Genomic DNA, 15,543 nt, shown 5'->3' on the forward strand with positions numbered 1-15,543 from the left:
TAGATGACAACAGGACAACCAGGCACCCATCATAAAATGAACTGGGAATGCTATCAAGTTCCAAAAAAGAAATGCAAATGAACCATTCCTCTTATACTGTTCCAGCCAATATCCATATATATATATATATGAGAGACAGGTATCGTTGGGGGCTGCTTCATATACTTCATAGCTTATAAAGTATAATTTCATAGAAATGGCATTTCTGAAAACTGTATCGATGGAAATAACATTTCAGTCATGCAGAATCTCACTGTGGTGAAAAGGAAAGAGAAATGCTTTGCATCCAGTAGGGGAAGCAAAGGGACGCCATGCACCTGTTTAAGAGAGCAGTAACGGCAAATTCGGTGCTGCATTTAAAGCCTTTTAACCTACTTCAAAACATATTATGTCTGAGTAAATACAAGTGATTTTTAATATGGAAAGGAAAAGTATCAAACTTGCACTAGGTAGTTTCATAATATTTTTTCAAGGAGCCGTGCTTAGAATATTAAACATTTGCAGTTACTATGCTCTTTTACAGACAGAGCTACAAATTGCTATTGTGACCAAAGCATTCTAAAACATGAATTACTCAGGAAAACTATAAAATTGAGAACAGATTTTCAGCTGAAGGTATCACTATGATGAAAACCAACACCACCTTAGTCAATACTCAAATGCTTCATGAGACACTTGTGAGAACCCCACTGTCCGGGAGCCTTTAATAAACCCTAAGGGAAACACATTAGCATATTAAAAAGGGAAAAATGCTCCCTTTCCTCTCATTCTTTCCAAGCACAACTAACATATATTTGGAGTCTTAGTAGGAAAAAAAAAATCAACTCTAACATCTTAGTATTAAGACAAATTACTCAAGTACCAATGAACAGGCCTTATGCCCAGATATTGGTTTTTAAATACTATTCTTCATTAAAAAGAACCATGCCTCCTTGGCATGGGAAATAAAGGGAAAGCTGGAATATGCTGTTGTTCCAAAAACTGTTTTAAAAATGACGGGGGCTCCTTACAAAATTAAAATGAAATTACCATATGATTCAGCAATCCTACTTCTGGTACATACCCAAAAGAATTGAAAACAGGATCCCAAAGAGATATCTGCACACTCATGTTCACTGCAGCAGTATTCACAATAGCCAAGAGGTAGAACCAACTTAAATGTCCATCAACAGATGAATGGATAGAGAAAGTATGGTATATACATGCAATGGAATATTATTCAGCCTTAAAGAAGACAGGAATCCTGTCACAGACCACAACTCAGATGAACCCTGAGGACATACGCTAAATGAAATAAAGCCAGTCACAAAAAGATAATACTGCATGATTCCACTTATATGAGGTATCTAAAGTAATCAAACTCTTAGAAACAGAAAGTAAAATGGCAGTTGCCAGAGGCTGGTGGGGAAGCAGTTGTTCAATAGGAAAGGAGATTCAATTTTGCAAGATGAAAAAGTTCTACAGATCTTGCAGAACAATGTGCATATAATTAGCAGTACTGGACACTTAAAAATGGTTAAGATGGTAGGTTTTATGTTATGTGTTTTTCACCACAATTTAAAAAAAAGAAAGATGAAGGCATGTCAAAAGGACACGGAATCACCTTGAAGGTGCTCCTAATGCCAAGTCTGGAACACTTTTTGCAATGATATAATGATGATAATGAAATACAGCCCGTAGAATAAACTGAACATCCATGGGCTCATATATATACATATGCATACATATGTGCATACATATATATATGAATAATTGAATAAATACGAAAGGGGACACCTCTTCCTTATGGGAGACTTCCAATTAATATAACAGGAACAATGGAAATGGTATCAGTGTTCATTTCCTGGTGTTGATCACTACTCTATGAGTATGTAAAATGAACCTGGGTGAAAGTTTTATTACTCTTGCAAATTTTTTGTTGAAGTCTGAAATTATTTCAAAATCTACAGTCTAAAACAGAGGCAGCAGAACTCAACACAGAAAGTTCTGTATTAGGAACCAGGAAACATGAATTCCATTGTTTTCTTCATAAATAGCAGGTTCTATGACCTTTGACAAATAAAAGAAGCTAACTAATCAAAAAGCAACAAACACTGCTGAATTCTGGGAAGAGAAACCTGGGATAGAAAGAACAAATGTTTGTGTAAGTATATGACACTACCTAGAAACCATCTGATAATGTCTAAACCGTCTGAACATGGCTTTTTTCCCAAAGACAACAACACTTTGAAAACCCATGAAACTCTGTTTGCTTATTATCTATAGACTAATGAAATCTACTGTGGCAGAGAAGGGTTTGGGATTTTTTTCCCCATATTTTAAGAATAACACTGTAACTAAAACACAATAGTACTGTTATAAATCTCAACCAGACATAAAGACCAAGTCATAAATCAATCTAAAATCAAAAATAAATGAACATTTAACTTTTTAAATGTCTAAAGCTAAGTGAAAGAAGCCATACTTATAAGGCAACATACTGTATGATTCCATTTATGCAAATCTAGGTGCAGAGGTTGCCGGAGAGTGGGTGTGGGGAGTTGAAAATAAAGGGGCAGCACAAGGCAGTTTTTGTGATTGATGGAAATGTTCTGTATCTTAATTGTGGTGGTGGTTACATGACTCTATGCGCTTATTAAAACTCATAGAACTGTAAAAAAAAATCAATCAATCAACAAAAACAAAAAACTGAACAGGGGCTATATTAATAGCATAAAGCCTCTAATTTCAGTCCTACTTACAAGCTCTACAAGCCTGGCAGATCTCAGAAGCTCAAAATTATAAATGAAATAACAAAATACTAATCTATTGAAAATCTCAGCACTATAAAAGGGATTCTAACTCCTTCCCTCAGATTATTATTTCAGATCAAATCTACCAAAAAAAAAAATCATAGTACAATGAATGAAGAGTTTAGGAAATCTATTAAGAGTTCAACAAAAAAATTACAGGGCCTGCATTATAACATTCTCAACATTTTAAAATTGTAAGCTACACTTAAAGTGGAAAAAAAAATGAAGGAGAATCCTTTGTTATGGATAACTTCAGCAATGACTATTACACAGAATCCTTAAATAGCTGGTGATAAATTAAGTTGAAACAAGAAGTTAAAATACTTGTTATTGTTAACATTGCTCTATGTTTTGCAAATTACCTCCCAAGAAGTCCGAAAACTGTGGTTCTTGCCATTATATTATTTTTTACCCTTTCGAAACCTTCTAAAAACAGTAAAAATAAAATCTCTATGACCCCTTTGAAAGTATAGTAGTTTCCCAGCTACAGGGAAATAACCTCCTGAAAAATAATGTTTTACATGGGCTCCATTAACATTTACATGTTTGGCGAGCTTCAAACAACAGTTTTAAACATTTATTTAAACCCACCATGCATATTAATAATGGAGTAGTCTGCATACAGGTCAATGCAAAATCTAAATGAATGGCTTACCGGAAGTCGCTATCAGTAAAGCTGAGTTACTAAAGATATTGAACCCCCAATAGGCAAGTTTCCTTTAGGTGACAGGAATTAAACGCACAGTAAATAAGGAAACATTTAAAGAAAAAAAGGAACTAAAGGCACAGTAAATAAGGAAAAATTTAAAGAAAAAAAGAAAACAGTCATGTCATCTTCAATATAGATTCCCTTTTAGCAACTCTCCCAAACAAAGTATTTTATTTGCTCTTAACCTATGACACGCAGTTAATATAAAAAACATCAGAAAATGTTATAACTGGAAAGAACCTAAAGATCACCTGGTTCAAATGACCTCATTGGCCAAAATACAAAGACCAGAGATTATGTGAATTATCTAAAGTCACCGAGTTAAATGGCAAAATCAAACAAGACATAGATCAGGGTCTAACATTATAAAATGTTTCAACAAAACATCTAGAGATTACCTCGATAAAAACTAAACACTAGGGCTCCCCCGGTGGCGCAGTGGTTGAGAGTCCGCCTGCCAATGCGGGGGACACGGGTTCGTGCCCCGGTCCGGGAAGATCCCACATGCTGCGGAGCGGCCAGGCCTGTGAGCCATGGCCGCTGAGCCTGCGCGTCCGGAGCCTGTGCTCCGCAACGGGAGAGGCCCCAACAGTGAGGGGCCCGCGTACCGCAAAAAAAAAAAAACAAAAAACAAAACACTGTTATAAACACTGTAAAGAGGATGACCTCTCTTCTCAAGAAAGTAGGACACTGAAATCAGCACTCTTACTTCAGGGGTACAAAAACCAAAGGAATAAAAAAGGTACTTCTAAAATAATCAGACTGTAACTAAGACCAGCTCCCCACATATTAAATGGTTTTATACTAAAACATGAGGCCAAAAAGTATAATAGCAGAACATTAAAAAAATAATCCAAGTGCAAGTTCAAACTTGGTCACTAAAATGCTTTCTAAGTACCAAATGAACAGATTATCCTAATTTACACAGATAAAATTATACTAACTCCAAATTGAGGCAACTGCATCTTGTTTGGTGAGGCTCCAGGGTTTGTTGTGCCAGTTCAGGAAAATATGATTATACCTATCATCAAGCAAGTTTCTCTCATTATAAATATGTGCCATAATTTTTTTAGAGCCAGACAAAGTAGAGTAGATAATGAGATGACAGAGCATACAACTGGACCATGTACTACTCTGGCTGCTATAGATGATAACAAGCTCAACAATGTTGTTAGAATTGTACATCAACAGGTAACCTTCAAATAGGAGTTCAAAGACAGATAAAATCATTAAGATACACCCCAATCAGAAACAAGATGAGAGCCCATGTTTACAACTCAGTGAATACAGGCTCCAAATCCAGGTATTCTGTTGAGCTGAGGAATCTGATAATGGAATTTATCAAAATCATTCTTCCATTATTATATGTCAAGAAGATGTGGGGAAAAATATATATTCATATATATACATACATATAGCGTGCTAAAGTACTAGGAATGGGCAAAGATTCAGGTATTTAAGTTATCCTGAACATTTCTCTAAAACTAAAAGTAAAACCAATTTTAAGGAACACTTATAAACTGGCAAAGATTCAAAAGGAAGAACTTGTTGGTACTTGTCATACACTCAGGAGAGCTTTATCTCAACAACAGGTGATTATATTATTATAATTTCTTAAGGAGGAATTAATCTTAAAAAAAAAACAATAAGAAAAACCATCATAAATGGGTCCTTGTGTGTTTTAACAGACTTTCACAATACACAGGCTAAAGACGCCAAAGAAATTACTTTTAAAAAAATGTGAATACTTGGGAAACAAATTTCTTTATAAGAGTACTGATTAAACACAGGAAGTTGTCATGAGAGGAAAATACAGCCCTGCAGTTTCAAGCTTAGAATATGAAATAGAACATTCGCCAAATGTGAAGTTTTCAGCACACATCTTACACAATAATACCATCTTTATTCAAAAATGTCTTGGTACTCAAGGTTCTAATCATCTGTTTCTGTTTCCCAACAAAATTGTGCCAGGTATAATTAGATTTGGACAAAACTACCTATGGACACTGTTCTCTAAAATAGGGAAATTTACAATAAAAGAGATGTGAAATAATTCTACATGTCCTTGAAGTAAACAAGAAAAACCTCTCTCTTTACCTACAACCACTAGGTGTTGCTGCATTTGTCAGCATAAGCTCAGAAATGAAAAGGGGAAAAAAATGAATAAAAAGTATATAATGAGGTCATTTCAAAGAGGGCTGATGGGACCAAATCCAGGAGCTCTTTACGCTGTGACCAAAGACTGAGTTCTCCACTGCATATAATAGTAACTTGATAGTGCTATGTTTTCCGGATGGAGATACAAGACACTCATACCCATGATTAGTGATGTGGGAAAGTAAAAATAAATTTAAATATCTCCCAACTTTAAAAAAAAAAAAAAAAAAAGTATATAATGAGAAAGTAAACTGTGAGAAAATTTCAGCTATGACAATATTATTATTTTCAATAAAACCAGGGACTGAACACGCATTAACTGAAAATGTTTTTAACTTATAAATTATCTATGATATGTCTTCACTATTGGTAAGCAGTACTGCAGGCCCTGAGTACAACCAATGTTTCTGGCAGTTAAAATGGACCAAGAAAAATGAGAATAGTGTTAAGACACAATGTGCTTCTGCCTACTGCAGGGTCTTATAAAGTTGAAATAAAGGCTTGTTTGATGTTCCCCAACCAGAAAAAAGAAAACGATCCTTTCTGCTAATGCTTTAGTATTTATTATCAGGAAGCCCCAAAACATTATAGTAACACTTGGGTGGGGAGTAGAGGGCATCCCAGTGTAGACAAGTGAACTAGAAGCTCGTATGTAAAAGGTGATGAAATGATTTCTGCATAATGAAGAAACGTAAACAAGTACCAGGAAGTACCTTTTAAATAACACCTACAGTTAAGTGGTCACTATCAGTTGAAAAGTAGGGAAATCAGACATATCCTCACAAACACATTCTTATATTAAAGCACCAGCCAATACGATGACTTTCTTTTTTTTAAAAAAATGTGACATCATCAGCAATTCCCTATGTACCATCCCTCTCTGCGGAATTGGTTACAGACCTCAGGTAAACCTATTTATTCTTTCTTGCAACTCTGTACAACAGAAGTCGAGTCTGAAACCCAGAGCTCCCCATTAATTTTCTCTGGTCTCCCCAATCCTCAGACCCAGCTCCCCAATATTCAGCCATCTGGTTACATCACCACTTAGCAAAAAAAGCGAGTGAGAACCTGATCTAAGGAATCTCCACTGAGGGAGCAGAGAGCATAAGCGAATGAACATTTTAAGCTCTTCCCATAAGATCCACTCAAAACACAAGAGTTTACTATGCCTTACACTACGACATAATTTGTCAAATACCTATCTTTTCTTCCCAAATGTACTGGAAACATATATCCTAAGTCTTTCAGAAGAGAATAAGGCCACTACAACCATAATTTAATATTTTCTTATAGTCCCAGGAAAAAGTACCTTTCATTCTTGGGCATGACAAAAGCGGGGAAGCTTTCCTAAGAGAAGGGGAGTAGCAAGGAGCATGTGACCTAGACTAGGGTCCGATCAGCACCGAGGATCAGCTGATACATAACAAGAGGCTAGCAAGTAATCCTAGAAAAAGAAGCATTTTAAAATTCTGTGTCTTCCCAAAAGTTTTAGTCGACCTACTACTGAGTAAAGCAAAATGAAAAAGCTGGTGGTTACAGATGCTCCTATAATCACTACTAGTCTCAGAAGGGGAAACTAACAGTTTTTCTCCCTCAGTTATGCAATATGAAGAGCTGTGCTCTTTCCTTAGTTTGCCATATACCAGCAATTTTACATATCATCGTAAATTTGAGGGTAACAGATAACAATATCTGCTCTCTTTATTTCCCAGATGTGTCTGTAAAAAGAATTTTTTTTTTTTTTTTTTTTTTCCGGTACGCGGGCCTCTCACTGTTGTGGCCTCTCCCGTTGCAGAGCACAGGCTCCGGACGCGCAGGCTCAGCGGCCATGGCTCACGGGCCCAGCCGCTCCGCGGTATGTGGGATCTTCCCAGACCGGGGCACAAACCCGTGTCCCCTGCATCGGCAGGCGGACTCTCAACCACTGCGCCACCAGGGAAGCCCAAAAGAATTTTTTTTTTACATTGTAACTGTAATTAAAATTACAAAAGCACTGAATGTTCAATTAGGGAAACTTCATCAGAATCTCAGGGGAAAGAATGAGGGGAGGTCACTGGGTGTATAATTTGGTGGAAGTAGATGTATCACTAACCTCAAATAATCTGTCAAAAGGGGGACAAAGAACAAATAGCAGCTGTGTTCCAGTAATCCTGGAAGAAGAGAAATAGATCTGAAAGGTAAGTTTAAGGATGCTGGTACAAGTCAAGGAGGAAGGAAATAAGAAGTGAGAAAGCAAATGACACCACTTATATACATATACACAGCTCAAAAGGCCAGAACTAATACTAATTTTAAGACCTACTGCACTTCCTGCAAACTAAGAAAATAAATCCTGTAAAATGAATATTATATATTGTTATATAATGTGTATTCATTTTTATTCTTAAACACTGTCATTCAGAACCTCCATAAATTCCCATTTCTCTACCTGAATCCCTCCTGAACTATTTGTGATTTTGAATGAATTTCTGTATCTAAAGTGCTAAAAGTGACCTGCAGTAGGGAAAATAATAAGACTTGAAAAATTCCTAGAAAGAAACAAATGTTTTATTTACAATCGAATCAGTCAGTCATAGTAAGCTAAGAAAGATCAAATACAGAATTTTTAAAATCCCTATAAAATAATAAATCATGTGTTCTTCCATGATGTAAATTATGTGCTCTTTCCTTACGTGCAGACATTCCTCTGGGACACATGGACTTAAAGTATTTTTCTAAGAGTAGTATACCTATACACTCATGTGTAGTCCACAGCTGATCAACAATTCACATTTGTGAACTGGATGGGAATGTTGTGAGATTTGTACTCAAGCCTACCCAAGTGAAGCTAATAGCCTGTCTGAAAAGTGAACTCATAACCTTTGTCTCATTAGCACTGCACTCCAGCTGCTAGATTCAAACCTAACTTGGATTTAAAGGGGGTGGGGGCAGTGAAACACTAGCAACAGGGAGAAAATTTATATAGTCAAGTCTATGCATAATTTTCTATTAATGGAAACCAGCTGCAAGAGTTGAAGATGGTTTTCAGTATTTAAGCCTGGTGGAATACTAATGGGTTTTTTCTATTCCAAGATTCCATTCTTAAAGGAAGGCCCTTTAACTCACTATTCCCTCAGAGTCCCTGACATTCCTAAGAATCACCTTTCTAAACTAACTGCTCTAGAGCCCAAATTATCTATCTATTGCGAGATGTGTGCTGTGCCTTTGAAAGGCCATTCAAAGCTGTTCCTTATATGAGAAGTCATGTGCTTTCCAAAGAAATAGTGTGATCAAAACTCCGTTTGAAGTATGTGATTCACAAGACCTCTAGCAATTCAAAGTTGTAAAGTTAGACCTCACAATCCATTATCAAGGATATATGCTCTTCACAAAACAATGGGATAAAATAGTCACATATTCACATATGGTGGGTGTTTCCCCCGTATTTCTGTTCTGACTGCCCTCAGTTCTATCATTTGGAAAATATTTCCCCCAAGCTTTGGCTGATTAATTCTTCTCCCACGCGGCTCATAAATCAATTTAAAAACCGTCTGCAAGGGCTTCCCTGGTGGTGCAGTGGTTGAGAGTCCGCCTGCCGATGCAGGGGACACGGGTTCGTGCTCCGGTCCGGGAAGATCCCACATGCCGCGGAGCGGCTAGGCCCGCGAGCCATGGCCACTGAGCCTGCGCGTCCGGAGCCTGTGCTCCGCAACGGGAGAGGCCACAACAGTGAGAGGCCCGCATACCGCAAAAAAAAAAAAAAAAAAAAAAAAAAAAAAAAACCGTCTGCATGTAAGCATCTTAATAGTTAACATACGCCACCACCTGCCCCAACACCATCCCCAACACGAAGTATACACGCATGTGTGTATATGGGCTTTGTTTTCCTGACGAGGACTATCAGCTCTTGCAGTCTAGAGCTTATACAATATTTGGTTTGTGCAAACTGCCCCTAGGAAATTCAGGCAGCGGTTTTACCCATAAGGAGAAAAATCATTCACGTAAGCTTTTAAGACTAGAAATACATGAATACCCATTTCTCAGGCCAGTGTAACGCAGAAAGCTTACGGTTAGATGGAAGAAAACACGCAATTCCTAGAATCCTAAAGGTTGAATAAAATTTCTATGCAAGATACCTCTGGCACCCCAGTGACGATGCAAGAATATCTGCATCAAATTACCATTAACTCAAAAACCATTATAAAACTGGTCTCAAAATGAAAAAGCAAGAAACAAACCTCAATTTTGTCTGTTTTGGCATCTCCCCAGTATATTTTGCCTTCATCATAATCCAAGGCTAAACCATTTGGCCAACCAAGAGAAGTGTTAACCAACACTACTCGATCAGAACCATCCAGAGCTGCTCGCTCAATTTTCGGGATTTCTCCCCAGTCAGTCCAATACATGTACCTACAGGAGTACACAGAATATGAGCTAAAAACAGATAATAAACTGTAACTTTCAGATATCCTAAAGGTGAGATCAACCCCTCTTTTACACTGATTACCCGTTAACACCACAGAAAGAAAAAAAACATAAGACAAACATATGAAGAGTATGTCTAAGACATTTACAACAGCAGTGTGTAGGCCTGTAGAAAATTTTCAGATGAAACAGTGTTTTCTAGAACTGATAATGCCTCCCAATAATGATATTCTACTTTCAGTTGTTTTTTTCAAAATATTTTGTACTCCCTCCCAGGAGCAGTCCTCTCTTTCTTGCTGGCTTGTCATCTCTGACACAAAAAGGTTAAACAAGTAGTAATATTCAGATGGCAAACTGATTTCCCCAAATAACTAACTCTTCCTGTAGCACTAAGTGATTCTTGAGGCTCCTGAGAATTTAAGGGGCTTGAAGGCATTGGTATGCACTGAGGTGTCATAATTTGTCATTATGTTCACCCTCAGGATGAATCTCATAGTAACGAACAACACTGTTGAGTATGTAGAAAGCTGTGTTTCCCTGAACCATCGTCAGGGTGTTATAGCCAAAAAAAAAAGACTAGGCATAAAGCTACATGGCCTGACCAAGTTTTGGAAATCAAATCATTTATATGTTTGGGGACATACAAAAAGTAAGACATAGTCTTTACCAAGTAGTTCTGGAAGTACTGAAAATGAGATGAAATTAAATTTTCTAGGGGGGAAGAGAAAGAGCTCTGAAAACGACTTCTTTGCACAATTTTCATGGTCATGATGCAACCTCGGCAAAATCTACAGCCAACACCCAAAGTCAGCAAGCATGCACTTAATTTAGAAAGAAAAAGTATTCAAAACATTCAAGGAAAAAAACTAGCAATTCTTTAACTTGAGATTTTATTCCAATCACTATATTCTAAAAATGGACAGTCGTTAAAGAGCTATTTATTGGAAACCAACATACACTTCACATTGTTTTTCGCAATGTTTCTAGGAACCTGTAAAAAAACAGAAACACCTGGCAAAATTTTCTATCAGGAGAGCCTCTTACCCAACCATGGGATCTAACACAATAGCCCGGGGTTCCTCTAAGTCCTCTGAAATCAAGATCTTCCTCATGGTCCCGTTGAGCCTTGTCACTTCTATCCGATCAGTGCCAGTGTCTGTCCAATAAAGATTTCGGGCAACCCAATCAACAGCAATACCATCAGGATGGGCGATTTGAGCAGTGACCACAAACTGACTGCCAGATCCATCTATGAATGAGCGGCGTATGGCCCTCACTTCATCATCAGTCCAGTAGATATAGCCTTCCACAGGATCATAATCTATGGCAATGGCATGACGGATGTCTTCCAACTGTAGAACAATGTCTGTGAAATCTGGTGTATCCAAAGAAATACGTCTCAAATCTGTCCTTCGGGCTAGAAGCAGTAATTCAGTGGCACCTAGAACAACAAAGTGAAAAAAATGAAGAAAAAATTGAAACCCACAGGCAAAATTTAGTTACTCTAAATAAAGAATGCAGAACTTCTTCAGGAATTGAAAAGCAATTAGTATAAAAGGATACTAAGGGGCTTCCCTGGTGGCGTAGTGGTTGAGAGTCTGCCTGCCGATGCAGGGGACGCGGGTTTGTGCCCCGGTCCGGGAAGATCCCACATGCCACGGAGCGGCTGGGCCTGTGAGCCATGGCCGCTGAGCCTGTGCGTCCGGAGCCTGTGCTCCATGACGGGAGAGGCCACAACAGTGAGAGGCCCGCGTACCGCAAAAAAAAAAAAAAAAAAAAAAAAAAAAAAGGATACTAGGGTCTATTTAGGGTGGAAATGGAAAGTAATGCAGTAAAACAGAAGTAGCTTGACTATGAGGTCAAGCTCTATAATGGCTGAATTCTCCAAATCAAGTTATGATTCTCTCTCTGGCTTCATTCATTATATAGCCCCTGGAATTAATAACATTTATTTAAAGGTATAATGAATAGCAACTAAGTAATGACTAAGAAGCTAAGCAGGTGAATATTAGAGGAAGGAAGTATAGGATATAGGTCCTTTGTTCAAGAAGGATGTTCAAAAAGGTAAAGGAATCTAGGACAAGGATCTTTTGTGATTAACGAGAATGTTCTAAAATTGGATGTATTGTGATGGTTGCACAACTCTGTAAATTTACTAAAAATCACTGAATTGTACATTTGAAATGGTTGAATTTTATAGGTAAACTACATCTCGGTAAAGCTGTTGTGACAAAAAGAACTACAGGGCAATGCCTGACAGAATTAAGGACAAAGGAACCTATGGAGGAGGAAGCAGCAGCAGAAGAGAGAGGGAATCAGATAAATATGACACAGTGGGTAAGGGTTAGAGTTGTTCATCTGACAGAACTGGATTCAAGCAGTTACACAAACTCGGGCAAAACACCGAATCTCTCTAAGCCTGGTTTCTATAGGGTTGCTGTGAGACTTCAAGGAGATAAATGTAAAACTCAGAAATGTACCAAACATGTATGTATTCAATAAATACTAGCTAATATATTATTATTATTACCATTAGAAAATAAACTTTCAAATTTTTATTTCATTGAGTTTTATATCAGATTTATGAAATGCTTTTAACCCAAAACAGTATTCAATAAAAACACTGCTGTGAATGAGAATATTAATCTTTTTGTTTGCTTTGATTTTAAATATTCAAGTCAACCACTAGCAAAAAACCATTTAACTTTATATAAAAGCTAATAAAAGATAGTAAGCAGGGCTTCCCTGGTGGCGCAGTGAGTGGTTGAGGGTTCGCCTGCCGATGCAGGGGACACGGGTTTGTGGCCCAGTCCGGGAAGATCCCACATGCTGCGGAGCGGCTGGGCCCGTGAGCCATGGCCACTGAGCCTGTGCGTCCGGAGCCTGTGCTCCACAACGGCAGAGGCCACGACAGTGAGAGGCCCATGTACCGCAAAAAAAAAAAGAAAAAGATAGTAAGCAGGTTGACATCTCAAAGAGCGAAAAAAGATTCCCAACCAAAGAAATGAGTCCGGAAGAAAATACTGACATTAAACTTCAAGCATTAATCTGGAATTATAGTTAGAAAACACTGAGAAGAGGAGTGAAGAAGCTCTCAGCATCAGCTTTTTGACTCATGGATTAATTATAAGTGAACTCTGTCTTGGAGAGAATACAGCCCTAAATGCCACAGCAGGCACCAAGTAGGAGTAACTTTATACAATTCACTGCCTCTGCTAACTACCAAAAGAAGCCAGCCCTAAACTCTGCAAACAAAGAAGTCATAGAAAGTGAAGCTGTCAATTTGGCAAGGTGATCAAAACAGAATAGTTAACTTAAGGCTATTACATGCCAAATGTATATCTGAAATTCAAAATAGTAGTTAAACTTGTACATCTGCAGTGCTATAGGGTGTAAACAGACCACTACTGCTAAAATAAATCCTCTGTTTTAAAGTCAGGCTACGTTTTTAAACAAAAAGGCAACATTACAAAAACCTTTTGTTTTAAACTGAAACCAAATTATTGTTTGCCATGAAAACCGTCTGACAAGAGTCAGCCAGCTTCACCTTTGACTAGGAGGATAATTTATCAATGCCAAGTCATGACAAATATCCTGTACACCAACTCAGTTCCATCTCTCTGACTCCCTGACCCCCTTGCCAGGAACTCTAACCCACTCCTAAATAAAGGCTTCTGCTTTTCAGAGTTAGATAAAGAAGCCACTGCTAAATATAACAATTTTCTTACCAGGTCTTGCTGGTGGCTAGAGAACCAGATGGTGATCCATAGGGGTAAGAATGAAGAATAACATTCTCATTAAGAAGAAAAAGAGAAGAACTGGTGTTATCCCAAACCAGAAGTCCCTTGAAATGTCCTAAATCAGAATACTTCTCCAATATGCCCTCTCTCTATAGGGAATTAAGAGTAAGGAGAAGAGGCAGTGTGGTGGTTAAGTATAGAAAGAGTTGCTTTAAACAGTACAATAAGGAATTCTTTTCTTCTTCTGAAGGCAATTCTCTGTTGTTAAAAGGCAATTAAAAACATCATTCAATCATTTTTTAGAAAATATGTTTATCCCATGATAGTCTTTATAGTTAAAAGTTTAATAAACATCTTTTCCTTGCACGGAAGTTCTTTATTTACAAATGCTACCTACTGTTAAAAATGTATTCTTTATGAGAATACTCATTTCCACAAGAATCAATTGTGATATCAATGACTATGAGATTTTTAAATTTAATTTAATTTTTTTATTTATTTATGGCTGTGTTGGGTCTTCGTTGCTGTGTGCGGGCTTTCTCTAGTTGCAGTGAGCGGGGACTACTCTTCGTTGCAGTGCGCGGGCTTCCCATTGCAGTGGCTTCTCTTGTTTCAGAGCACGGGCTCTAGGCGCACGGGCTTCAGTAGCTGTGGCTTGTGGGATTCAGTAGTTGTGGCTCGCGGGCTCTAGAGCGCAGGCTCAGTAGTTGTGGCACACAGCCTTAGTTGCTCCGCAGCATGTGGGATCTTCCCGGGACAGGGCTCAAACCCGTGTCCCCTGCACTGGCAGGCGGATTCTTAACCACTGCACCACCAGGGAAGCCCTGACTATGAGATTTGACAGAGAAAAGAAATGGCACCTAATTTTTTTTTCCAAAATAGCATGTTAAAAATTCAGTTAAATACTAAAATAATTTATAAAATAATATTCGAGAGTTGCCAAAAAACACTCCAGTATGTAACCAATTGTGAAGACTGAGAGATTAAGTGACTAGTCTCCCAAAGCACTGTAACTTGTAGAGCTTATTATAGAGAAATAAAATAAATCATAAAAAATCTCAATTGCTGTCTAAAATTCTTCCTTCTTGGAGACCAACTTCTTACCATCTTTGCAGGTTTTTCCATTCTCCAGGAGTTTAACCCCAGTTGGGCAAGCACACTGATAAAAAGGCTTGACTGGAGACATCAAACACAAGTGGGAACAACCACCATTATCAATTCCACATGGATTTGTAGCTGTCAAATATAAATCACAGTAATTAATACCAATGATTATGGATGACCTCCCCCACTCTAGATACACAAAGGTTAACAACCATAACATGAGCAACTCTGATAAACCAAATTATTACCAAATGTCATCCAGGTGCTTGACTACCAGACCATCTGCAAGGAAGGGAATTAATCAGTGAGAATTTACTTAGCATTTTGTATCCAAAGAGGAATATACAAGAAATAAAGCAGGATGTCCCTGCCCTAAAGAGCTTGCAATCTGGCCAGTATGACAAAATTAATGAACAATAATACTGGAAAACAATACAAAACAATGAAACTGCTATCCTGCACATTTAGATTGTAAAGTCAGTATAGAGTCAAATGGAAAGTAAATCACTAAGGAAAGATTCAGGACATGACTGAAGTCTTGAAAGGTAGGAAGAACAGACAGGGGACCATCCAAGTATGGTAAAACCACATGAATGAAGGCTTGGAGGCTGTACACTGGGTGAGATAATAAGGTGAA

General features: G+C 37.9%; 1 protein-coding gene across 1 annotated transcript in view; it reads right to left on the minus strand.

The window, feature by feature from the left end:
* The window catches only part of LRP6 (LDL receptor related protein 6), a 178,613-nt gene that overhangs the window by 61,780 nt on the left and 101,290 nt on the right, over positions 1-15,543 (minus strand). The window contains exons 5-7 of the mRNA XM_081248508.1: positions 14,907-15,038; positions 11,107-11,503; positions 9,876-10,047 (exon numbers count right to left, since the gene is read on the minus strand). Of these exons, the coding sequence (XP_081104634.1) occupies positions 9,876-10,047; positions 11,107-11,503; positions 14,907-15,038 (701 nt within the window). The remainder of the gene's footprint in view (positions 1-9,875; positions 10,048-11,106; positions 11,504-14,906; positions 15,039-15,543) is intronic.

This window comes from Mesoplodon bidens, assembly GCF_964165515.1.
Source record: "Mesoplodon bidens genome assembly, chromosome: 11".
NCBI lineage: Eukaryota > Metazoa > Chordata > Mammalia > Artiodactyla > Ziphiidae > Mesoplodon > Mesoplodon bidens.